General features: G+C 38.4%; 1 protein-coding gene across 1 annotated transcript; it reads left to right on the top strand.

Moving 5' to 3' along the window:
* The first annotated feature begins 5,132 nt into the window (after nt 1-5,132).
* gfpt2 (glutamine-fructose-6-phosphate transaminase 2) lies at nt 5,133-25,023 on the top strand. The gene is given in 20 exon segments (XM_046867889.1): nt 5,133-5,271; nt 8,312-8,419; nt 8,973-9,056; nt 9,151-9,279; nt 11,769-11,827; nt 12,343-12,477; nt 14,984-15,045; nt 16,817-16,893; nt 18,378-18,489; nt 18,783-18,946; nt 19,356-19,451; nt 19,702-19,799; nt 19,929-20,049; nt 21,428-21,585; nt 21,680-21,794; nt 22,630-22,757; nt 22,948-23,115; nt 23,273-23,298; nt 23,300-23,432; nt 24,036-25,023. Coding segments are annotated over 20 exon segments (2,025 nt in total). The 5' UTR covers nt 5,133-5,264; the 3' UTR covers nt 24,081-25,023.
* The last annotated feature ends 75 nt before the right edge of the window (nt 25,024-25,098 follow it).

The following is a 25,098-nucleotide window of genomic DNA, read 5'->3' as shown; positions in this document are numbered from 1 at the left end:
CTGTATGGACAAACATTTGTGGACACGTTTCATTTCCACATTTATTGTTATAAATACCTTCTGGAAAAATGTTCTATTACATTTTGGTGTGTGGGTGTAGGGTGTTGAATTAGTTACAAAGGTTTTAGCAAAGTCAGGTATCGACTGATGTAGGTGAGGTGTGGAGGCCTGGCTGCGGTTAGCGTGAAAAATGAATCTCAAAGGTATTCAATAGGCTAGAGGTCAGAGCTCTATATCAGGTTGCTCAAGATCTTCCACTTCAGCCTATGAAATGTAAAGCATATCTTTTCAGCTCGAAAAGGTTTGGTTCTCAACTGAAGGGAAAATACATTAAAAAACTTGCTATCTAAAGACAGAATATACAATCGTGTACCTCCTGCACTGTGCTAACAATGGGTAAGAACCACAAACGGCTGGAAAAGGAGGTGTCCCAGTACTTTTGGGTGTGTATATATATATATATATATATATATATATATATATATATATATATATATACAATTTAAATTTTTATAACCTTAACCTTCATAACCTTTCTAACGAAGTGAATCATTTTTCTAATGTGCTTTGAGTCATTTTCTAAATGCTAAAAAAAATCAACACACCTGCAATTGACGAAAAAAGAAAATAAAATGCAGAAAAACCTGAAATGCATAGACATGACTCATGAGAGAGAGAGAAAGAGAGAGAGAGAGAGAGAGAGAGAGAGAGAGAGAGAGAGAAAGGAAAGAGAGAGTGTGAGAGAGAGCGAGAGAGTATAATTAAAATTGTTAACAGGTTTGGTAAATAAATGCATCTGTAATTATAGAATCATTTTCACACTTTTATTTGAGCACCTGCTTTTTGATTAAAACAGGGATCATGTTCAAAGTGTTACAGAGAACATGAAACTTTAGTGAAGACAATCGTGATTTACATACATGTAATTGTTTGTAATTATATAAATGAAAGTACACACTAAATGGACATCTATAAAGGTGTAATGAGAAGTTGTTGTTTTTTTCAGATACAGTCATTTCTAGAATACCGCAGCTGGTTTAAGTACAAAACGTCTGTAAATTATTGTGCTAATACTCAAGATAATCGTTTTTTTCCTTGAAAAGAGACACCCCTGACTCATGAAGCAGTTATATTTCAGAGTTCCTGATAATAGCACGGCTTGGAACGATATGAAAAGCAGTAGATCTGTGAAACCGAATAGATCAATTTTGTCACATTGAGGTTCAAATGCATTTTATAAGCTTGATGATCGTTTGAAGGTTAAAAGACAGAAAGGAAAAAAAAAACTGAATATTTGGTTAATGTAAGTCAATGAAAGATTTGACTGTCCTTCATTTAGACGAAGCAATAAAGCAGTCTGACTAGCATGACCTTCAAGCAGTCTGATCTTTAAGACCGAATTCACTCAGTCCACTCAGTCCTCAGAGTCTTTGGACTGCATGTCGCTTAAAAGGCTCAGGATTTAGACCAGTCCCAGTTTTTCAGTGGCTGGTTTGAGCTTCTGCAATGTGAAAACAACAATTATGATCAGTTTGAAAAGTCAGAAGACAGTCAAGTCAAATCAAGTCAAGTTTATTTATATAGCGCTTTTCACAACAGACATTGTCTCAAAGCAGCTTTACACAAATTAACAGTTATTGTGAACGGTGTGTATTTATCCCCGATGAGCAGCCGTGGTGACTGTGGCAAGGAAAAACTCCCTTAGATGTTATGAGGAAGAAACCTTAAGAGGAACCAGACTCAAAAGGGAAACCATCCTCATTTGGGTGACATCAAGCGTTTGATCATAAATCTTTCAACAATACTTTCAACAATACAATACAATCAAGCTTTTGGTTTCAAATTCAGAATATTTAGTAATAATAGAAGAAAATAGAACTATAATTCTGTAAACTTCTGTAATGCTGTTTTGAGACAATGTGCCTTGTTAAATGTGGCGTACAAACAAAATTGAGTTGAATTCATTTGAATATTATAATATTTAAATGAATTCAACTCAATTTTGTTTGTACACATTGTCCCATTGTTTTCTATAGAAAATGTGGGTCTCATACTATGACTACTTTCACTACTACTACTACTAATACTACTAATACTACTACTACTAATAATTATTATAATTATAATTATTATTAAACAGCAGAAAAGGATGTTGGCTGAATCTTAATAAAGTATTATTATTTTTATTATCTTCTAATGAAGGTATTTTATAAAGGTCTGAATATTAAAAATGATGTAGGACGTTATATATACCTCTGTATATCAGTTTAAAGGCTTAAAGGCTAAAAGGCGGGTTAAAAGGCATTGTTTCAGGAATGTTTACACAATATCAAAATTCAAAAGAAAGTATTAGGTAACTTCCCTGTGAAGGAGAAACACTTAAGATTTCTCTTTTCTTAATCAGAGTAAGTTTATGTTACCAAATACAACATTCGGAGACTTTAAGTATAACTAGATAAGTATAATGACATAAGACTTAAAAGACTTTCAACCACTGGCCACAGTAATCCAGTATGTTTGAAGAGAATCCTTCACTGGAAGTTATACTTGTAATATTTTTCACTGAATGATGCCCGTAGATTTGGATTGCTTCATTTTCTCCAAATAAAAACAGTAGATTATGAAATAGATGACTGATGCTTATGATATGCTTGAGCTTCTTAATGTTTCTATTCTTGATGTAATTCCTTCCAGTGTAAAAAAAAACATTTCCATGGACTTCCTCGAGATTGCTGAACCGATTTATTTTACAATCCTAATCTGACTACTTACGTAATCTACACAAACATGCACCATAATATTCATTAACAGAATCCATGAGAAAGTTTTTAATGATTTTTTAATCAGTTTTTAATGATGTTATTATTTTCTGAACTTTTTATCTTAACAAACCAGGTACACCAAGTCAAGATGTACAGTCGAATCATTTTAGATTATATTATAAAAACAAATGTATTTTAGTTTGATTAAAATTATGATAAGAACTTTTCAGAAACACATGAGACACACTGGCAGGATTTGAAACCATTTCTATTCAGTCAATTAGCGTTATAATAACTAAATATCTACTTCACTTCTGCTGAATAAAAACTCAGTTAATTATGATCACCATTAGGAATTAAAAATACTGTCGGTTCAGATACACCACGAATCCAAGTTTGGTTCTAAAGATGTGGTTTTCAAATTGAGCTCCATAAACCATCTCCAGTGGGGTCGTTTTTTTTTTTTTTATAGTAATTAGTCATAGTTAAAGTTATTGGTATTTGAATAGGAATTGAAAAAAGAGCTCTAAGGCACTAATAGTCATAATATATTTACTGCATTTAAGGGTTTAATGAAGTTCTAAAATTTTAGCTATACTGAAATCTGAAAAAGAGATCTATGTCAATGTCTCTTTTCTTGCTAAATAATGAAGAAATAAGAATAAAAAGTTGATTAATGTACCACTCTAATTGTTTTTGAGTTGTTCCAGCAGCATTGTGGCTGTAGGGTTGCTCAGATAGATCCTGAGTGGAACATGTTCTCCATGCGTACGTTTCTTCTAAGTTACCCCCCACCTCAATCGTTGGATTCGATAAAATCAGAAGTCTCTTGGTGTAAACGTGTATGATGGACTCTTGTCTCATCCAGGATGTGTTCCTGCCTCAAGCCTAATGTTCTTGGAATTGATTTCGATTCCAAGTCCATGACCTTGGAAAAACTCGGATATTGTCCAGTAATATCGATTAACAACACATCGATTATTGATTATCAATAGATGGAAATACTTCAATTAGTCTTTCTTCTGCATCATGAATTGCCGATTAATGTTATAGCTAACCATTATCGGTGTAATATATTACTACTGAATTTAATCTACTAAATCATTTAGTTTTGTATCCCATATCTATATGATGATTGTAACATATAGTAATATAGTAATCTATATGAGAACCGATATATATATGGTTATAGTAACATATAGTAAGATATGTGATGCAAACATTTTATTCAATTCAATTCAATTTTATTTGTGTAGCACTTTTAACAATGAACATTGTCTCAAAGCAGCTTTACACAGATAATGTGGTGATACAAAATTAACATGTTCTTTATAAGTAAGTTTGTCCCTGATGAGCGAGCCGGTGGAGACTGTGGCAAGGAAAAACTCCCCGAGATGGCATAAGGAAGAAACCTTGGGAGGAACCAGACTCAAGAGGAAAACCATCCTCATCTGGTTGCACCGAATGTCCATTTGTAGCATACGATGTTGCGGGGTACAGTGATGATGATCAGATGCAAACTGTAGTCCTGAGTCAGTGTAGCAGACTGTTGACAGTAACTACAGTCCAAATCCATCCTTAAAGCTCCTGTTCTTACTCCTGAATTCTATGGAAACACCCAAGGCGTTGATGAGGAACTGTCCCCAGCTGCAATAGAAGAGGACACTATGCAGAGGCAGGTCTGGACAAAGTGGGAAGATCCTTGGAGGGAAGAGGGGCAGGAAAAGTGGTCACTGGAACCTCAGGAGCATGTTTATCTCGACTGAGAGAGAGAGAGAGAGAGAGAGAGAGAGAGAGAGAGAGAGAGAGAGAGAGAGAGAGAGAGAGAGAGAGAGAGAGAAGAGGGGTGATAAGGAGAGAAGGATATGGATTATTATGTGTCCTTATTGTTGTATGAAAGTTAAAGTTATATATTCTATATATATATATATATATATATATATATATATATATATATATATATATATATATATATATATATATATATATATAGTATGTTATAGTAATAGTATCAAGCCCTAGTAATAATTATAAAGACTTAATGATAGCGAGATAGCGATAAGGAATGGTATAATATGATTTCTATTATGTTAAACGGAATTAAAAACACACACACACGCACACACACACGCACACACACACACGGCAGGCATATTCAATACATAAAAATGCATTGCATTAACATACAGGGCTGGTAGATTATGTATTGACATCATCGGCGCTGACGTCACTACGCCTCCTTGTTGTTCATATTTCTTTTTTAATCATTTTTATTGGTTTGTTAATTAAGTCCCATGTTGCTGTAAGAGCAGAAGTGGGCGTGTCCTATGTTGACAAGGAAGCCAAAGGTGGGGCAGTGACGCTTATAAACTGAGTGTGTGCGTGTGCGTGTGTGTGTGGCTGCGTGTTTGAGTGGGTGTGTGCTTGTGTCTACGCGTGAAGTGTGAACCAGAAAGCGATTTATTTCCACTTTGTTTGGACGAGAAGAAGAAACGCATTAAGATGTGTGGTGAGTGAAGAGATCTTTTCCCATGCATATACAGAAAGATCTAGATGTTGTTGTAAATGTTTGGCTTTAGGAAGAAAAATGTAATGATTATCGCCCGAATTGTACAGAGAGTGTATTGAGTTGTGACAGAGTGTATAGAATTATGATAGAGTGTTTTTTTTTATACAGTGTATAGAGTTGTTATAGAGTGTAAAAAGTGTGATAACGTGTATAGAGCTGCTACAGAGTGGAGTCTGTAGAGTTGCAATAGAGCATATAAAGATGTTAAAGATTAAATAGAGTGGCTATAAAGTGAAGTGTATAGAGTTGCTATAGGGTATAGAGTTGCAATAGAATGTATAGTAATTGTAGAGTGTATAGAGTTGTTATAGAGTGCATATTGTTGTTATAAAGTGTTTAGAGTGGTTATAAAGAAGTCGATTTAGAGTGTATATAATTTGTATAGCATGTAAAGAATTGTTATAGAGTGTATAGAGTTATAGAGTGTATAGAATTATAGTGTATAGAGTCATTATAGAGTGTATAGAATTATAGAGTGTATAGAGTCATTATAGAGTGCTATAACGTAAAAAGAGTTGCTATATAGTGTAAAGAGTTGTTAAAGAGTGTATAGAGTCATGATAGAGTGTACAGTGCTGTTATAGAATCTGTAGAGTTGCTATAGAGTGTATAGAGTCATTATAGAGTGCTATAACGTAAAAAGAGTTGCTATAGAGTGTATAGAGTTGTTATAGAGTGTATAAAGTCATGGTAGAGTATACAGTGCTGTTATAGAATCTATAGAGTCGTGATAGAGTGTATAGAGTTGTTATAGAGTGTATGGAGTTGGTATAGAGTGTATAGAGTCATGATAGAGTGTATAGACTTGTTATAAAGTGTATAGAGTTGGTATAGAGTGTATAGAGTCTTGATAGAGTGTATAGAGTTGTTATAGAGTGTATAGAGTTGGTATAGAATTGTCATAAAGTGTATAGAGTTAGTATAGAGTGTATTGATTCGTGATAGAGTGAATAAAGTTGATATAGAGTGAATAGAGTTGGAATAAAGTGTATAGTGTTGTTATAGAGTGTATAGAGTCGTGATAGAGTGTATAGAGTTGGTATAGAGTGTATAGAGTCGTGATAGAGTGTATAGAGTTGGTATAGAGTGTATAGAGTTGTGATGGAGTGTATAGAGTTGGTATAGAGTGTATAGAGTCGTGATGGAGTGTATAGAGTTGTGATGGAGTGTATAGAGTTGGTATAGAGTGTATAGAGTCGTGATGGAGTGTATAGAGTTGGTATAGAGTGTATAGAGTTGTGATAGAGTGTATAGAGTTGGTATAGAGTGTATAGAGTTGTGATGGAGTGTATAGAGTTGGTATAGAGTGTATAGAGTCGTGATGGAGTGTATAGAGTTGGTATAGAGTGTATAGAGTTGTGATGGAGTGTATAGAGTTGGTATAGAGTGTATAGAGTTGGTATAGAGTGTATAGAGTTGTGATGGAGTGTATAGAGTTGGTATAGAGTGTATAGAGTTGGTATAGAGTGTATAGAGTCTTGATAGAGTGTATAGAGTTGTTATAGAGTGTATAGAGTTGGTATAGAATTGTCATAAAGTGTATAGAGTTAGTATAGAGTGTATTGATTCGTGATAGAGTGAATAAAGTTGATATAGAGTGAATAGAGTTGGAATAAAGTGTATAGTGTTGTTATAGAGTGTATAGAGTCGTGATAGAGTGTATAGAGTTGGTATAGAGTGTATAGAGTCGTGATAGAGTGTATAGAGTTGGTATAGAGTGTATAGAGTTGTGATGGAGTGTATAGAGTTGGTATAGAGTGTATAGAGTCGTGATGGAGTGTATAGAGTTGTGATGGAGTGTATAGAGTTGGTATAGAGTGTATAGAGTCGTGATGGAGTGTATAGAGTTGGTATAGAGTGTATAGAGTTGTGATAGAGTGTATAGAGTTGTGATGAGTGTATAGAGTTGGTATAGAGTGTATAGAGTCGTGATGGAGTGTATAGAGTTGGTATAGAGTGTATAGAGTTGTGATGGAGTGTATAGAGTTGGTATAGAGTGTATAGAGTTGGTATAGAGTGTATAGAGTTGTGATGGAGTGTATAGAGTTGGTATAGAGTGTATAGAGTTGTGATGGAGTGTATAGAGTTGGTATAGAGTGTATAGAGTTGGTATAGAGTGTATAGAGTTGTGATGGAGTGTATAGAGTTGGTATAGAGTGTATAGAGTCGTGATAGAGTGTATAGAGTTGTGATGGAGTGTATAGAGTTGGTATAGAGTGTATAGAGTCGTGATAGAGTGTATAGAGTTGTGATGGAGTGTATAGAGTTGGTATAGAGTGTATAGAGTCGTGATAGAGTGTATAGAGTTGTGATGGAGTGTATAGAGTTGGTATAGAGTGTATAGAGTCGTGAAAGAGTGTATAGAGTTGTGATGGAGTGTATAGAGTTGGTATAGAGTGTATAGAGTCTTGATAGAGTGTATAGAGTTGGTATAGAGTGTATAGAGTCGTGATAGAGTGTATAGAGTTGTGATGGAGTGTATAGAGTTGGTATAGAGTGTATAGAGTCGTGATAGAGTGTATAGAGTTGGTATAGAATTATAATAGAGTGTATAGTATTGTTCTAGAGTGTATAGAGCTGTTAATGGTCATTGTGAATGAATTTCTATATCAGTTCTGTGATATTTCTCGTGCTGCGATCGTGGTGGTGTGAATAACAGGAGCATGAGTGCCCCAGAATTTACATGCAACGTAGCTGCATTGTTTTCTTTTCCATCCTTTACTTCCTGACCTACTAAAATACTTTCTATGCAGTATATGACTCATGATTTAGGAGATGCCTGTTCTTTTACATGAACACAGTACGCGGTGTGAGACACAACATGGATCTGGTCTTAATTTTCCCCTAGTCATTCATCTGTAACATACCCAGGAAGCACTTTCACCTGGATTTGAAAATGTTGCTCTCTCTCTCTCTCTCTCTCTCTCTCTCTCTCTCTCTCTCTCTCTCTCTCTCTTCCTTTCCTTCATCCTCTCTCCAGGGATTTTCGCCTACCTGAACTACAGAGTTCCACGCACCAGGAAGGAGATCTTTACTACACTGGTGAAGGGACTGCAGAGACTCGAGTACAGAGGTTACGACTCTGCAGGTGAGTCGGCTCCTCCCAGCTCCCTGAATGTCATGGCAGCGTGTTGAGCTCGTAACAGATACGACCCAGAGCCGAACATAGGGCCTGTTTAATGTGCTTTTGGCAGCAAGGAGGCCCAGGTGCTCCTTTCTTCCGGCTGCTGAACGAAAAACTACCCGAGTGATTCGTTTAAGTGGAGATTTAAACGAATACTTTAGTGTATTGGGGTTGTTGTTGTGTGTGTGTGTGTGACTTTTTTTTTCCAGCTGTATCTATTACATTTGTCGAGTTCAAGAACACTGAGAACCTTCTAGAGCTTAGTTTTCCATTAGATGTTTCTTTAAAAAAAAAAAAACGCTCCTAAAAATGTTTTGAATGGACGTCTATCTACAACCCACTTTCCTTTTTTTTGTTCTTCTGCATTCTCATTACAATGCGGTGTTGAAATTCTTGCCCCTCCAAATGCAACAGATAAGAAAGATTGCCTGATAAATGCTCGAGTATTCCTTTGACCTCTTGTGTGACCAGACGACTCCTCCTAGTATTTACTGATCTGCCAATCTGTTTTGTTAAGGTATTGCGGTGGATGATGGCAAATCAAACATCTGCCTGTATAAGAAGAAGGGAAAAGTGAAAGCCCTGGACGAGGAGCTGTACCGTAAGATTTGTCTTGTTTTGGTTTCTTTGTCCGTTGACTTTTATATCGCTTTCTTTATCGCAGAGTCCTTATCCGTGTTCATTCTCTCTGTCAGATAAAGACAATAAGATTGATTTGGAAGCAGAAATCGACACACACTTTGGCATCGCTCACACTCGCTGGGCGACCCACGGAGAACCGAGCGCCGTCAACAGCCACCCTCAGAGATCCGACAAGAACAATGGTAAGGCACATAAGCACAAGGTTCACGCAGTATAAAAAAACATCGTTGTACCTTTACATTGTTTGATCTTGTAACCTGATTATTATGTCACTTAATAATTACTGGGAGTGTAACATCTGGCCATTTCGCAGTCGTTTGTCAGGTCACGCTACTCGCAGTCGCTTAGGGAAATGAACACGTACACGTCCTCAACGGATCAGAGCGAGCATTAAAGGCAACGGCTGAACGTCTGGTTCAGCGCAGATGTGACAGCTGACCTCAGCAAATAAACAGACAGAAAGGGTCCATTAGACTGCCTCGGGCACAAGGACCCTTCCGAGCTGCTGATTTAACAGCCTTTAACTACTTTCCCAAGCAACACATCTCAATAAAACTTCGAAGCTAGGCTGACGTGAAGATCGTAAGCATCCAAATAGCTTCAAAGCTTCATGCGTCTCTAATTTAACCTAATCTAACCTAATCTGTCTTTACCGAACATCCCATAATATAGCAGTTCTATTTCGCTGTCCAGACTAATGAAGAAAAACTCAAAGAAAATTCAAACTTGTTTAAGTCTGAAGGCAGTTAATGAATTATAGTCATATGTCATTATGGTCATAAATATCGTATTTGATTTCTGAGTATTGCATTCCACATTTAGTCCCAATTTGCTCTTATAATATCCTCCACTCTTCTGGGAAGATGTTCCACTAGATTTTGGAGTGTGCTTATGGATATTTGTGTTCATCAGCCACAAGGGTGTTACGAAAGGCAGGTACTGATGTAGGTGAGGAGACCTGGGGTGCAGTCAGCGTTCACATTCATCCCAAAGGTGTTCAGTAGGGATGAGATCAGAGCTCTATAGCAGCAAGATCTTCCTCTCCAAAGCATGTAAACCAGATCTTCGAGGAGCTCACTTTGTGCACAGTGGCATTTCCATGCTGGAACAGATTTGGGGTTTCCAAGCTCAAGTAAAAGCAAAATGTCATTACAGCGCATCTAAAGACGTCCTGTACAATTGAGCGCCTTCAGCTTTGTGGTAACAGTTTGGAAAAGAACCGCATATAGAAGGAAAGTTCAGGTGACCCAATACTTTTGGAAATATAGTGTATCCATTTGTGGATAGATAAACGAGCAGACAGAGACAGACAGACAGATAGATTTACAGTATCTGTGTGTCTGTGCTCCACCTTGTAGAACAGTATGTAAAGTATTGGTGGTGTAATAATAAGGCGAACATCAGCGGTCCTGCTTAACCTGCAATTCCAGCACCAGTGTTTTGGGAGTCATCACTACAGAGAGAGGGTGTGTCCAGTCATTCATTCAGATTGCCTTAAGAGGGTGAAGTGAAGTTAAAAGCGCATTGAGGTTTCAAAAACAGCTTTCACACGTTTATTTCCAAAACGCGTTTATTATAATCTGGCAACCCGTGCAGGAGTTATTTACTTAGCTGGAGCTAGAAAGCACACGAGTAAAGCTCCACACTCTAATGCATGAATATTGTAGTAAAAAAGGAATGTCATATTCAGTGTAAAAGAAACGCCTGAAATTCACCTGTCTGCAGGATATTTACTCGGCACACAGTGTCGATCATATTGACAAACGAGAATATTTTGTGTTTGACCAAGGAGTAGGAAAACGTAATGGTCGATGACAAACCGGATTTTTTTTTTTACTCGATTTTAATTGTTCCAGAAGGATGATCTTAGTTTAAATAGTGGTTTAAGTACAGTGCTTTACTTTCATCACATGTACTTTTATAGCACGGTGACATTTTCTGAGAGCACAGGGTCAGCCATTAAACAACACCCCTGGAGCACTGTGTTTTAAGGGCCTTGTTTAAGGGCCCCAAGGGTGGTAGCTTGACAATAACAGGGCTTGAACCCCCGACCTTCTGATCAGTAACCCAGGAGCCTTAACCGCTGAGCTCCCACATCCCCCCCCAGTTAAAACATTTAATGTTATGTTTCTGTTCTAATGTGATTTCAAGAAAGTTTATTTTCTTGGTAGTCAGTTTTCCCAATAGGCCTAAAATCCTGTCCTGGAATGAGTCAGGACAGGAACGCCTGATGAGGGCCATTACATCCAGGTTTTTGGAGATAGAATGAGTACAGGAAAGTCTGTGTAAACGTATTTAGATAGTATAAAAGATAGATAGTATAAATTGTGCAAATCCAGATAAATATGCAAATATGTGTACAGCATGTAATATATATACACTATATTGCCAAAAGTATTGGGTCACCTATATGTGGTTCTTTTCCAAATAGTAAGTTGTGTGTTTTTGCGTTATATTGTACTGTGTACTAAACGGTATATAGCTGACGTGACAATCAAGGCTTACTTGACTAAATAGTACAATGTATCAGAACTGAGAAATATGAGCGACTCGGTTTACGATCGTGTTTTTTGTCGGGTTTTGTGCTACGCATTTTGTGTTACGTATTGGAAAAAAACAAGCACTGAAAGCTTATATTCGATTCATTCATCAATAATGTATTTTTTCACAGAGTTTGTGGTGATCCACAATGGCATCATCACTAACTACAAGGAGCTGAGGAAGTATCTGGTGAGTGAAATTTACACACATGCTTTGAATTAATCCTGCAGGAAACCATTACAGCCAAGGCTCCTCCAAGTGAGCTGTTTTCGAATTGCAAAAAATGCTGTACAAAGCCCAAACTTAACGCAGAAAGTTGTGAAATAAAAAAAATTGTGAAAGAGAATAAAACACTACAGCTGTAGTCATCCTGATGTTTTTTTATTTCCTGTGGGTAAAATGATGGCAGACTTGGCCTGCAAGTTGAATAGATGATTAATCCAGCAAGCCATTTGGCTCTTTCTTCATTTCTTAACACAAATTTAAGTACAGAGAATGTAGTAACACAAAACAAAGTCGTAATGCACAATGGACACACCTCATTCTCTCTAGGGGTGTGAGTTTAATCTGATTAATGCTGTTGATATGTGGTTATAGTTTGAGAGTTAAATCTGTTTTCGGATTATTCATTTGTGTACATTGTTTTTGCGTGTGTGTGTATTTGTGTGTAACCATGGCAATGTCGGATCCCACCCTTTTGACAGACCGACCACGGCTACGAATTTGAGTCAGAGACGGACACTGAAGTTATCCCCAAGCTGATCAAGTATCTTTATGACAACCGTGAGAGCGATAGTGTGTCCTTCTCCACCCTAGTGGAGCTTGTCATCAAGCAGCTGGTGAGCAGTACGACTGTGGGTGGATGCGTGTATGTGTGAATGTGTGTGTGTGTGTGTGTGTGTGTGTGTGTGTGAGAGAGAGTGTGTATAAAACTTAATCAGAATCTTCAGGGACTCGTTGCTCATAATATTGGAACGAAGTCCAGTTGTTGCTCGGTTTCTGTGTGTGTGTGTGTGTGTGTGTGTGTGTGTGTGTGTGTGTGTGTGTGTGTTTATGAGGCAAAAGTTCATTTTTGCAACAACCCTTTAATTCAGGTTTACAACCCGTTGTATAATCTTAAGGCTATACGAATTTACAGTCGACTACATTGATGCATATTGTGTCGACATTATCAAACTTTCTAAAAATGTCATCATATCTGTCGTTTCTTTTTCCAATCCATCCACTTAGCCCAAAAATGACTGAAATCTACCCTCCTATCATTTTTATTTTAAATTCTGTACTGTAATAAGCATGTACGGCTTTATCAGTCACGACTACTACCGTACCTTTGAACAGTCTTCAGGACCCATAACATTTTTTTTCCCTCCTGAAGGTTCCAGAGTCCACGTATCTAAGTAAACGTCTGTGCGAAAACAGCGTTTAACCACGGCGCCGTCATATCCGTGTCCTCGTTATCCTTTCTACCGGGAATCTGGAGTTTATCATTAGTTTATATAGAGCGCTTTTCGCTATCAGCTGAGGCTCATTTCGCTTTATGGTTTCTTCTATAAAATTGGATTCATTATCTATATTGCATTCGGCCGAGTTTATATTCGGTCATATGGACGAGCGATAAGGGTTTTGAGCTGTCGGGTTTCTTGCGTCTTGTATTATGATGGTTGAAGGTTATACTGTAGGTCTCTTTCTTGAAGCAAGCTGAGCTCAGGGAGGACTCTGTGGCATTAGAGGGGCCAGAGGGAGTGAGAGAGAGAGACAGAGAGGAAAAAAATATCATTTGGTCTGAGTAGAAACAGACTGTAACTTCACTGTTCATGTTTGAGCAAATTTGGTGTTTTTATTTTTCTAGTGGTTTATGTGTGTGTGTGTGTGTGTGTGTGTGTGTGTGTGTGTGTGCCTTCTGTAGGTTTAAAAGTTTTTCACAATAATATAATATTACCAGAAATATAGCTGTATTTTATTCCATGTTTCTATCGGGCCAACTGTTCTCAGATTCAGGGAAGTTTAAAACCCTGATCCCTGGTAAAATTGCTGTACTTTACACTCTCAGCTATCAATCACATGTTAATCCCGGCTGTAAGCAAAAGTCTGCAAAGATGCACGTTTCATTGTCTTGATGTACTTCCAAGAATATGTGTTAGCTTGATCCTCCTGGGTTTCATCAGGAGAATGGGAAGGAGACGGCACAATTAGGATAATATGTCAAAAACGTCCTGATTAAGTGTTCTGAAAACTAAACACTTTATGAGACACTTACAGACGATAGGGAGGTGGTTACTTAGTGCTTGAGGGAGGGGTCTCCGATCTTTTCTGCAAAGAGGACACAGGTTTTTTTATACCAACAAATCAAGGGCCATACATGATAGTAATTAAAAATAAAAAATCATTAGATTTAAACTGGTAGAATTCAGAGTGGACTTGCTTGGTTGGGACACACAACAGCCCCTTTGTGAAAAAGATTGTACACCCCTGGATTAAAGCATTGAAATTTGGTTTTGAAAGTTGTGAGTTTAAATCCCAGCCATGCCAAGCGGCCACTCCTGGGCCCCTGATCAAGGCCCTTAACCCCAAAGGCTCAGTTTTATGAATGAGCGTATAAGGGCATCTGCCAAATGTAAGATGTTACGTTAGGTAGTACAGGAAGTAAAACACAAATAAACTGGTGTGGTTATAGTATATTCAGGCAGATTCTCTTATAACGCGTTACAGGGCGTTTATTTTAATAGGTGTTTATTTTCGGACAATTTAAAAAGACTCAAGTCAGCAGGTAGGTTAAGTGACAAAAGGATAGAACCAGGCTATTGGTTTGTTTTAACATAGAAAGCCCAAAGTCATATGACACTTCTACAGTACACTTGGGCATCACTTCGATATTTGTACTTTCGCTCACATATCTAAAATGCATTTCAGTAATTCAATTCATTGCAACACTCACGGAATTATACACTTTAGAAGCTCAAAAAAGAAACGCCGTATGGTTATGGAAAAGAAACATTTATAGCACAATTAGGCATATCGTAAAAAATGTTGATGTGTGTGTGTGTGTTATTGCACTTGGAGATTTCTGTCTTAGTGAATACACAGGTTTAGAGTAGAAGCAGAATCCAGCACACAGGCTTGATCTATTCGTCCTTCTTTCCTTCCCTTATTCCTCACTGTGGCTTTTTGTTCTCTCAGCCCCTCTCACTCGGCCCCTGACCCACTCACTCCTGCACATGAAGTTAGAGTTATGCTAGAATGCTAGAATCTTCAGAGACACATTTCGATTTTTCTATGCTGATGAAACCGAGTCTCATTTCTCCGAGTGTACTAATAACATGTATTTGTGTATGTGTGTGTCTACAGGAGGGGTCTTTCGCTCTCGTTTTCAAGAGTGTTCACTTCCCAGGACAGGCTATCGTCACCAGGTTTGTAGCAAAATCCAGTGTCTAAGACTTTTTTTTTTATATATCACTCTCACTGTATTATGTTTCACCTCAAGCACAACCTCAGAAAAAAATTCTTCTGGCTTTTTTGTCAGCTGAGTCAAATCACATGGCCAGCTTTTGGTTCGACTCGGTAAAACAGGAGGAAAAAATCAAATAATGTAAACCACAAAAGATCCAACCAATCAGGACAGAGGAGCGGCTCTGTACGCCTTTCAATCATGTCGTACCAGCGTTCAGGATTTCTGAGCAGCGTGTGTGTTTTGTAGGCGTGGCTTTCATAGAACTAGAGAGAGAGAGAGAGAGAGAGAGAGAGAGAGAGAGAAATGGACTGGTATCAAATGTCACTGACTACACCTTTAACCTCTTCAGATCTCTGTAGTATTTCAGGGAATGCATTAAATGTGGAGTAGGAAATAAACTGGTTTAATTAATGCAGCAGAACAATATTGACACAAGGAGCATGAATTCTATTCAAGCTGGCAGAAAATAAAATAAAAGCATCACTTGAACTTGCCGTTCCCTTCATCACAGTGAATGTGTTTCCATTCACAGCCATAGGAAAGATCCGGACATGTGACCGATATGTCTTACTCGAGTTGCGCTGTAACTCTTTAGAAACGGCGTAATGTTGATTTATACATATGGAAGTGAGCTCAGTGAGACCACGTACAGACTTAATGGCTCCCATCTGCCTTTGTTTTACTCCGAACGAACGTGCTCGGTCGTGGTCACACGTTTTCTACGGATCAGGGCTTTGTGCAAGTCAGTGCATGAATAATCTGTTTTATTCTTTTATAAAAAATGAAAGAAAAAAAAATACTAGTGGGAAATTGAAGTTGCTTTCTGGAACATTTAATCGGAATAAAAAACCAGCCAAATCTGTTCAAAGAATAGGCTCTTTCGATTCTGACTCTCCTTCTGGACTCATGGAAAGATCTTTCTTCAATGTTCTTTCCTGTCTATCTGCATAAGCCTGCTGTCATTTGACTTCATTTGAATGCACAGCTCTTTCTCTTTCACTGCTGGTCTCTTTTCGCTGTATCTGAACTGAAGTGTATTATGGATCGTCCTGAATTATAGAATTCGTTAGCGTGATTTGATTTCGCTTCGTTCGGCCGAACGCATTCTAATCCGAGTCTACGTCTGGCTCAATCAAGTCGGATAGTGAGAATGTGTACCCAGGAACAAATCTCCTAACAGTCACACATTTTTTAGAAACCCGTATCCAGGTGGCAGACTTCATTTGTCTTGACATGGCTGGAAGGATCTAAACACGGATGTTGGAAGGAAGTCAAACAGCTTGTATTGTGGGTTGTAGTTAAACCCTGAGTCAGCACTCTGGATATCAGGGCTTCCAGAAGTTTTTCAAAACTCTGAACTATGAGTTAAAACTAAAACACAATCCGTATAATAATTTCTGTGTAAACTGAGTCGTGTGTGTGACTGATAGCATTCAGAATATCAGGATTTAGGAATTTCTAAAATGTATTAAAACTATGAACTAAAACTAAAACAATCTCCATCATAAAGAAAAAGAGAAGTGTGTGACGTGTAGCATTCCCCAGACACCAGGTGTTTATTGTTAACGTTTGTATACGAGTTTCTTTCATAATGATTAGCGTAATTAGTTTGCAGACTGAAGGCTACGGCTTCAGACGGAGGGGTCAAGGAGCACCTGCAGTCTGTCTGCGTCGTCTGAATCCTGTATAATCCGGAATAATTAATAATTCTGTATTTTTTTCTCTCTTAGGAGAGGAAGTCCTCTGCTCATCGGTGTCCGAAGCCAGTACAAGCTCTCGACTGAGCAGATCAACATTCAGTACAATGGTGAGTTTTCAGTGTCCTTGAGAGATATATGATCCAAACACACACACACACCCACACACACGCACCTAACCATGAGTCGCCAAACCAGTTTCACTTTTTTCATAGTGCTCTACTTCTGTCACACCCACGGCATTATGACGAGAGAAAAACCGTAACCTCAGGCATGTCATAGCACAGGACACGGCAGAAACGTGCGCATTCAGTAATGGCGAAAATGATAAAGAAGTATTAGAAAAGCAAAATAACAATGAGCAATAGGTCATAAGGAGGTGTGTCTATTAAAAGAAAGAAGGAAGGGAGAGAGAGAGAGAGGGAAAGAAAGATGAGGATTGATTCCCTGTGATTCTGGTTTCTTCCTCAAACCATTTCATGGAGTTTCTCCTCACCACAGTCACCACTCGCTCACTCATTAGAGACAAACTTACAATTATAAGGAACGAACTTATACATTCTTTTATTACCATCATATATGTTATGACGTTTATATTACCATTCATGTGTCTATTGTTTAAAGCCCTTAACAAATAACAATCTATTGAACTTGTTATTATGAGCAGGTTGGCAGACTGGAAAATGGGTTTGGCAACACGTCACCACAAATTCTTCACCATGAGATATTGAGTTCTACCCATTAAAACCTTGATTTAGAAACTCAATCAAATCTTTTGAGTCTGAGATTAATTTTATGAATAAATGATATTCTTCCCGGATATAACAAGCATTCTCTTCGAACCGCACACACACACACACACTTTCGAGCATGCAAAGTACATTTACAGTCACATGATGCCACTCGTTTCTGTGAATCACCAGGATTTCTTCTCGTAATCTCTTTAAAACAGGACGAGTTTGAACAGTGGATTTGAGGTGTATTGTTCAAGGAAAGGCGTAAAAGTAAATCCACGGCCAAGTCCATCAACATCCTCCTTTACTGTAACAGCTTAGTGTTTGTGTAGCAAATATATTGCGTGGCCTTGTTTATTCTTGTGTGTGCGTGCGTGTAGTGCGTGTGTGTGTGGTGTGTGTGTGTATTTCCAAATGCAAACGGACCTAACCGTAAGATTGGAACGTGGTTTTTGAACATCCCATCCGCATTTATTCCTCGTTTACTGTTATACTGATCTCCACTCTTTTGAGAAGATGTTCCCACTAGATTGTGGAGTGTGTGTATGGAGACAATGTCAAAAGTTGTCCGCTCCAAACCATGTAAAACATATCTTCATGCTCCTGGCTTTGTGCACAGTGAAATTTTTTCTTTGCATATCCCAGCGATGTAAGGAAGCTGTGGTCAGAGCACAGGGTCACAGAGTTCCCAAGAGTCACAGTTTGGAAATACAAGGGCTGGAACCCCCAACCTTCTGATCAGTAAACATAACGAGCTACCTCCTCCCCAACATGTCCATACAGTGTATAGAACATGTTCTGCCACTCTAAAGGTTCTAAAGGCTTCTTTGTTTTTTGTAATTGTAATGTTTTATTTACAGGGGAAACAAGAGGTGTGAGTAAGAACCTAATCAACAGTATAGACAGCAGTAATGCGCTGCACTCTGTGAATGACAGGATGGCTGTGGAGTTTTACTTCGCCTCCGATGCCAGGTAACACACATACACACACATATATATGCACAAAAACACACAAAGCTATCATAGGAGATGTAAGAATTGAGTCACGAGCCTCTCTGCGTAAAATAGCTAGAATAACTCGCAGACGAAATTCGCACACAGGAAATTCACTTTTACCCAAATCATGCTGGGAAGCTCAGTGCTGCCACTGTGTGGCTATCAGTTCTTACTGCAACTCAGAAACATTGCATTGCCCTATTGCCCTACTTTTGCTTTAGTTTGTTGCATAAACAATAATGAATTTTTTGTCTTTCTTCGGTTCTCAGTGCCATCATTGAACACACCAATAAGGTGATCTATCTGGAGGATGATGACATCGCGGCTGTGGCCGAGGGGAAGCTGTCTCTGCACCGCATGAACCGTAGTGTCGGAGAGGACCCGGTCCGAGTCATCCAGACCCTGCAGATGGAGCTACAGCAGATTATGAAAGGTCAGCAATACGCACAACGCACACAGACACACACAGCTATACATCAGTGAGATCTTTTTAAGCACTCTATTATTATTATTATTATTATTATTATTATTATTATTATTATTATTCCAGTGTTACTGATTCAAGCACACAAAGAATAATTAATGTAAAGTTTCCTGGGTATAAAATGGACTGTATATTTTAATTACAGTGAAGGAAATGATAGTTCCCCTTACCATTCATGTAAAAAGGGACTTAGTGCTCAGTGGTTAAGGCATTGGACTCTGGTCAGAAGGTGAAGAGTTCAAATCCTAGAACCCCCAAGCTGCCACTGCTGGGCCCTTAAGCATGGCCCTAAACCCTCAACTGCTCAGTTGCTCTAGATAAGGGCAAATGCTCTAAATGTAAATGTTTTCTCCCTCAGGCAACTTCAAAGCCTTCATGCAGAAGGAAATCTTCGAGCAGCCCGAGTCTATCTTCAACACCATGAGAGGCCGGATCTGCTTCGACGCCAAAGCAGGTATCGTTTGACCCCAGTTCCCCCCCACCAGCTGTGGAAGCACACTCACACTGCGCCTCCTCTAGCTCTAAAAACGCCACAGTGATTTAGAGCGGCTTGTACAGACGGACGCCGGTTTTAAACACTGTCTGATACTTATTATGGTTTTCTCACAGGAAATGTTTGGAATTCAGACAGGGATAGTAGGGAAAGGTTTCTTAATAATCCATGCCCTGTGTGTGTGTGTGTGTGTGTGTGTGTGTATGTGCAGTGGTGCTTGGTGGTTTGAAGGATCATCTGAAGGAGATCAAGAGATGCCGGCGCCTCATTATAATCGGCTGTGGCACCAGCTTTCACGCAGGAATTGCAGTGAGTTATGTTCATCGGTCTGAATGATCAGTGGAAGATTTTTTTGGGCGGATTAAAAATCTTTTGTTTGACTGAACTGACGTCAGTGTGCTTGTGTGTGTGTGTGTGTTTGTGTGTGTGTGTACTCAGACACGTCAGGTCCTGGAGGAACTAACAGAGCTCCCCGTAATGGTGGAGTTGGCCAGCGACTTTCTGGACCGCACCACTCCAGTCTACAGAGATGATGTTTGCTTTTTTATCAGTCAATCAGGTAAAGCACTTTATTAAATTTGCTTGAAGGAACAGTTTGGAAACGCAGGTCATTAAAAAGAGTCAAATATTTATTTTAACTAAACAAATATATAAACATACAACTGTTACACATTATTTGTATTGTAAATTCCTCCCTCAGCATCAACAACAGCTTTATACACTCTTGGCAACAGTTCGTTTGTCCAAACATTCATCTGAAATACTTTGCCTCTTTTCCTCTTATAAAACTTGCCGCAGGTGTTCTTCACTAGTTGGAGATTTCTTTACGAACCAGTTTATCCCAGAGCAGTTCAATAGGCTTGAGGTGCAATGACTGGGCAGGTCATTCCATGATAGATATCTCTCCAGACGACCGTTCGCTTTCTAAATAATAATACGCGTCGGCTCATCGTTTCCTTGTACTGTGAAATCGGTTCGGATGAGCCGCAGTCCGGACGGAATTGCATGGTGTTGGTTGTATGGAATGGTTGCCAGGTTGGTTCTTTTCATCCAGAATAAGTCTCCAACCTTCCCTGTTCTAAAACAACCCCAAACCATTAAGCTTCCACTTCCATGTTTGATTGTTGGGGGTGAGGCAGTCTGTTGACGTTGGACTCATCTCTTTACAGAACTTTCTTCCAATCATTCACTGTTCAGTTCTTGTGTTTTGAGGTTTTTACCCTCGATTGTTGCATAGAAACAAAAGGGACATGCATGTGTGTCTAAAATAAGACAAAATTAAAAAATTAATACAGAAATGTCCGATTTCTGCAATTTAGTAAAAAAAAGCTCCATATGGATTTTAAATGCATTTCATTGATATCCTCAAAGCTGTTTTTGACAATTATTAAAAGCGCTATACACGTAAAGTTCATTAATGTCCACTAAATTACGCGTTCACGCCTCAAAGTGGGAAAAAACATGGATGTGTCACGAAAGCAAAAGTAGTTTACAAGCCAGCTGATATTAATAATCATAAGTTTATGATATTGCTTTCTCAATACTGTGATGTGTACAGTGTTCTAGATTTAATCACCTGCTGTGTCTGTGTTAACATTGAAACGTAATACTACTATAAACGTATTTAAAGTGCTGTAGTTCTGTATTAATTCTGTTGACTGTGAGCAGCCATGTTGATTTGATATAGTCATGTGCTGGTTGGATTCGAGGTTTTTGGACTGTCCATGGAGCATCTTATTTACTTTTTTTTTTACCAGAGAGTTGAGCTAGAAGATTAGCAATGTATTCAAAGAAATTTTTTTGTTCGACAGGCATTTTGTTGCTTTAGCCTCATAGCACCAGGGCAAAAAAAAGAGTTTTACTAAGTGGATTATACTTGCAGTTATAATGGTATTAGTGAAATAATCCTGTGTGTGTGTGTGTGTGTGTGTGTGTAGGTGAAACAGCTGACACTCTGATGGCTCTGCGCTACTGTAAACAGAAAGGGGCTCTCACCGTGGGCATCACCAACACAGTGGGCAGCTCCATTTCCAGAGAAACTGACTGCGGAGTCCACATCAACGCTGGGCCTGAGATTGGCGTAGCCAGCACCAAGGTGCAATAAAACATCTATCACAGGTTCTGTCCTTCTCCTTGTCTTTTTTAGTTTCTGTAAATGAGTAATGATTTTGTCTTGTGCTCCTGTCCAGGCCTACACTAGTCAGTTTGTGTCTCTGATCATGTTTGGTCTGATGATGAGTGAGGACAGACTCTCGCTGCAGCCGAGGAGACTGGAGATCATCGAAAGCCTTCGCAGACTGCCAGGTACAAGAAGAACATTTCATTATCAACTTTACCCTGATGCAATTTAATCATCCAAAGGTTTTTTGTGGATACATTTTACATTTTTTATTTTATTTTCTGGAGCTACTAGGCAAAATCTTGCTGATATGTAAGAGAACGTGCAGCATTGTGCATTATTTGCATTATTTATTCTTATACTTTATAATACACTATTAACTGCAAAACCAAATGTGTGCATAAGGAGATTATGTGAACGTGTATGACACGCCCACTTTGGAGATAAGCCCAAATACTGATTCAGGTGCAGACAGGAATATTAGAGACACTAAATAAACACAGACATACGCAGACAGCGACGTCGACATCAACAAGTCACTCCTAGTCCCAAATGATACATTTCCTGATACAGGAAAAAAATAAACAAAAAACACAACACTCCATGTAAAATTGTTCTAAACTTTATTAAAAAAAAAAAAACAGCACTGAATCATAAAATGTGGTAAAGGAAATAAATAGGTATATATTTATTAATAAATATAATTATACAATTAATAAATTATGAATAATAAATATAATGTAGCGCTCTCTGTGCAGCACACAGTCACCCGCGTAAAAACAAACAGCATGTGGCGTCAGTGATTCGCATATAGAGGCCACTCTCATAATGACAGAGAAGTAAGGAAGCCGTATAGAGTTTTGCCGAAAGCCTATAGTTCCAGCAATCGACTATCGGTGCCGATTAATCCGTTAACCTCCAGTATTGTCATAATTTCCTTCAAGGTTTGTGCGTGATTATTTAGGGTGCCTTTTTTTTACTAGTTCACATCATTCAACTTTTCTTTTTGTCCCTATTCAGAGATGATCAAAGAGGTGTTGGCTCTTGATGACAAGATCAAAAGTATCGCAGATGAGCTGTTCCAGCAGAAATCTCTACTAGTCATGGGCCGTGGTTACAACTACGCAACCTGCCTAGAGGGGGCGCTGGTGAGTACACTCTAAATTATTAAGAGTATAAATGATGTTTAATTTATGAGATGGAAAATACAGTGTAAATACATACCATGTAAAGTCGAGGTCATTTAGAGAGACATTCAGAAGCCTTCCTGATAATGCAGTAGCTTGTAGACGAGATACCAGAAGCCATTTAGACGTCACTCATGATCTTTTTTTGCAGAAAATTAAGGAGATCACGTACATGCACTCTGAAGGGATTCTGGCCGGAGAGCTGAAACACGGCCCCTTGGCTCTGATTGACTATCACATGCCTGTCATCATGGTGATCATGAGAGATGCCTGCTACACCAAGTGTCACAACGCCCTGCAGCAGGTCACAGCCAGACAGGTAACACCAACACACAATAAAAAATGAATGAAGTGGCACAATGTTGTTCAACATGAGAAACTCCACCTTCTACTTCGCTGACAATCAGAATAACCGATTTTATATTTCACATACATTTTTTAGTGCACAAAAGGATTAACATTTTTTTTTTTTGTAGGGTCGTCCCATCATTCTGTGCTGCAAACGACTCAGAGACTAGCAAAATGGCTTACAAGACCATCGAGCTGCCCCACACAGTAGACTGCCTGCAGGGGATCCTCTGCGTCATTCCCCTGCAGCTCTTGTCCTTCCACCTGGCTGTACTCAGAGGATACGATGTGAGTTGATATATCAGTATCTTTTGCGATTTGGTGTTCGTATCAATCAGGATTTATTCAGAATCGTTTCGTGTTGATGCAAAAATGTGAAGTAGGCTTGAGAGAGAAAGTTTTCGAGAAAAAAAAATGGCGAAGCTACAGTGGGATAAAATGTATTTTCACTTTTAAATAATACTTTTCTGTGTTTCTCCTCACATTTGCACCTTATACAGTATTATTGTAATACATACAGTATTGTACTTTTGCTCTCCCATTATACGTTTATTGTATATTTGTATATTTATATATTTATAATGTATTTATTTACATTGATATTTGCACTTCTGAATAGATGCTAAACGCATGTCATTGGCCCTGTACTTTTACTCTGTACAATGACTATAAAGTTTAATCGAATCGAATCTAAATTCACACCTAGTCCAATCTTCTGCATCACATTTGAGAATCCGTCAGCACCATTGGACATCTGGGTTATCAGACCATGACAGAAGTATCGCTGATGCATTCAGAAGTTTCATAAGCGTCATAACGCACATGCTTGAGCGTGTCTTTTTAAAAAAATTTTGTGTGTGCGTACTAATCTCGTCCTGTCTTTTCTTTTAGGTGGACTGTCCAAGGAACCTGGCCAAGTCGGTGACAGTGGAGTAACCAGTGACAGGAAAAGCACATGTCCCGAGTAGCAACAAAATGGAGAACATCTCCCATCCTAGTGCAATTACAAGTGTGCGTGTTTACGTGTGAGAGACGTGTGTGTATGTGCATGTATGAGTGTGTATGAATGTATGTGCGGAAACTTGAGCATATTTATGAATTATAACCAAAACCAACTAAACCAATGTGAATGTGGTCTGTGCATTATGTGCATTCAGTCTTTCATTCCTAAGCGCCTAAAGTTAAGGGAAACCCTAAACTGTGCCTTAAAAGTGCTGAGCTGTGGAGAAGTTGATTCCAGAGAACCTCAGCCAGGTCGAATGTTTACTGTTTTCATACCAAAGTGCAATATTTAGAAGCTAACGGGAACCGAAAAGACCTTCACAGGTCGAGTTGAGGAAAAAACCCATGATGATGCTTAGCTGAAGTGAAAGTTGATTAGTTGATATCGAAAGCACAGAAAAACACTGTAACGCCACCTACCCATCTCATTTGACACCTTTAATAGTATTTCTTTAAGCGAATACATTTTTTTTAATAGTTTGTCAGAAAAATTGGAAACTATAGAGCCAGATTCATGACATCATGATTTCACTGTGGAATTCTAAATACACTCCATTGTGTTATTGTACATTCTTTTTTTTTTTTTTTTTTAGATAAACATGATTTAAGTGATTCCATCTATTTATGTTGTGTAGAAATAGATAAGTTATTTTATACTTTTCTGGGCTTGAGCTTAATCTTCTATATTCTTTCTATTATATATTCTACTTTTACGTTCTATGTTTATATTCATGAATGCAAATCAGTTTTTATTATACTTTATTTTTTCAAATACGGGATCATGGAGGAATGTTTGCATATGAAATTTGGAAATGTTTTTTATTTGTAACTGTGATCACTTGTAATGAGACTAATGAATAAATCGTGTATAATGGGATTTGTTGGAGAGTTGGTTGTGATCAGACGTCGATGTTTAACCGCTGAACCATTGTGATGTTTCAATTCCAGGACA

This window comes from Silurus meridionalis, chromosome 15, assembly GCF_014805685.1.
Source record: "Silurus meridionalis isolate SWU-2019-XX chromosome 15, ASM1480568v1, whole genome shotgun sequence".
NCBI classification, from domain to species: Eukaryota; Metazoa; Chordata; class Actinopteri; order Siluriformes; family Siluridae; genus Silurus; species Silurus meridionalis.
The sequence above is the reverse complement of the archived record's forward strand: the minus strand, read 5'-3'. Positions and strand labels throughout refer to the sequence as shown.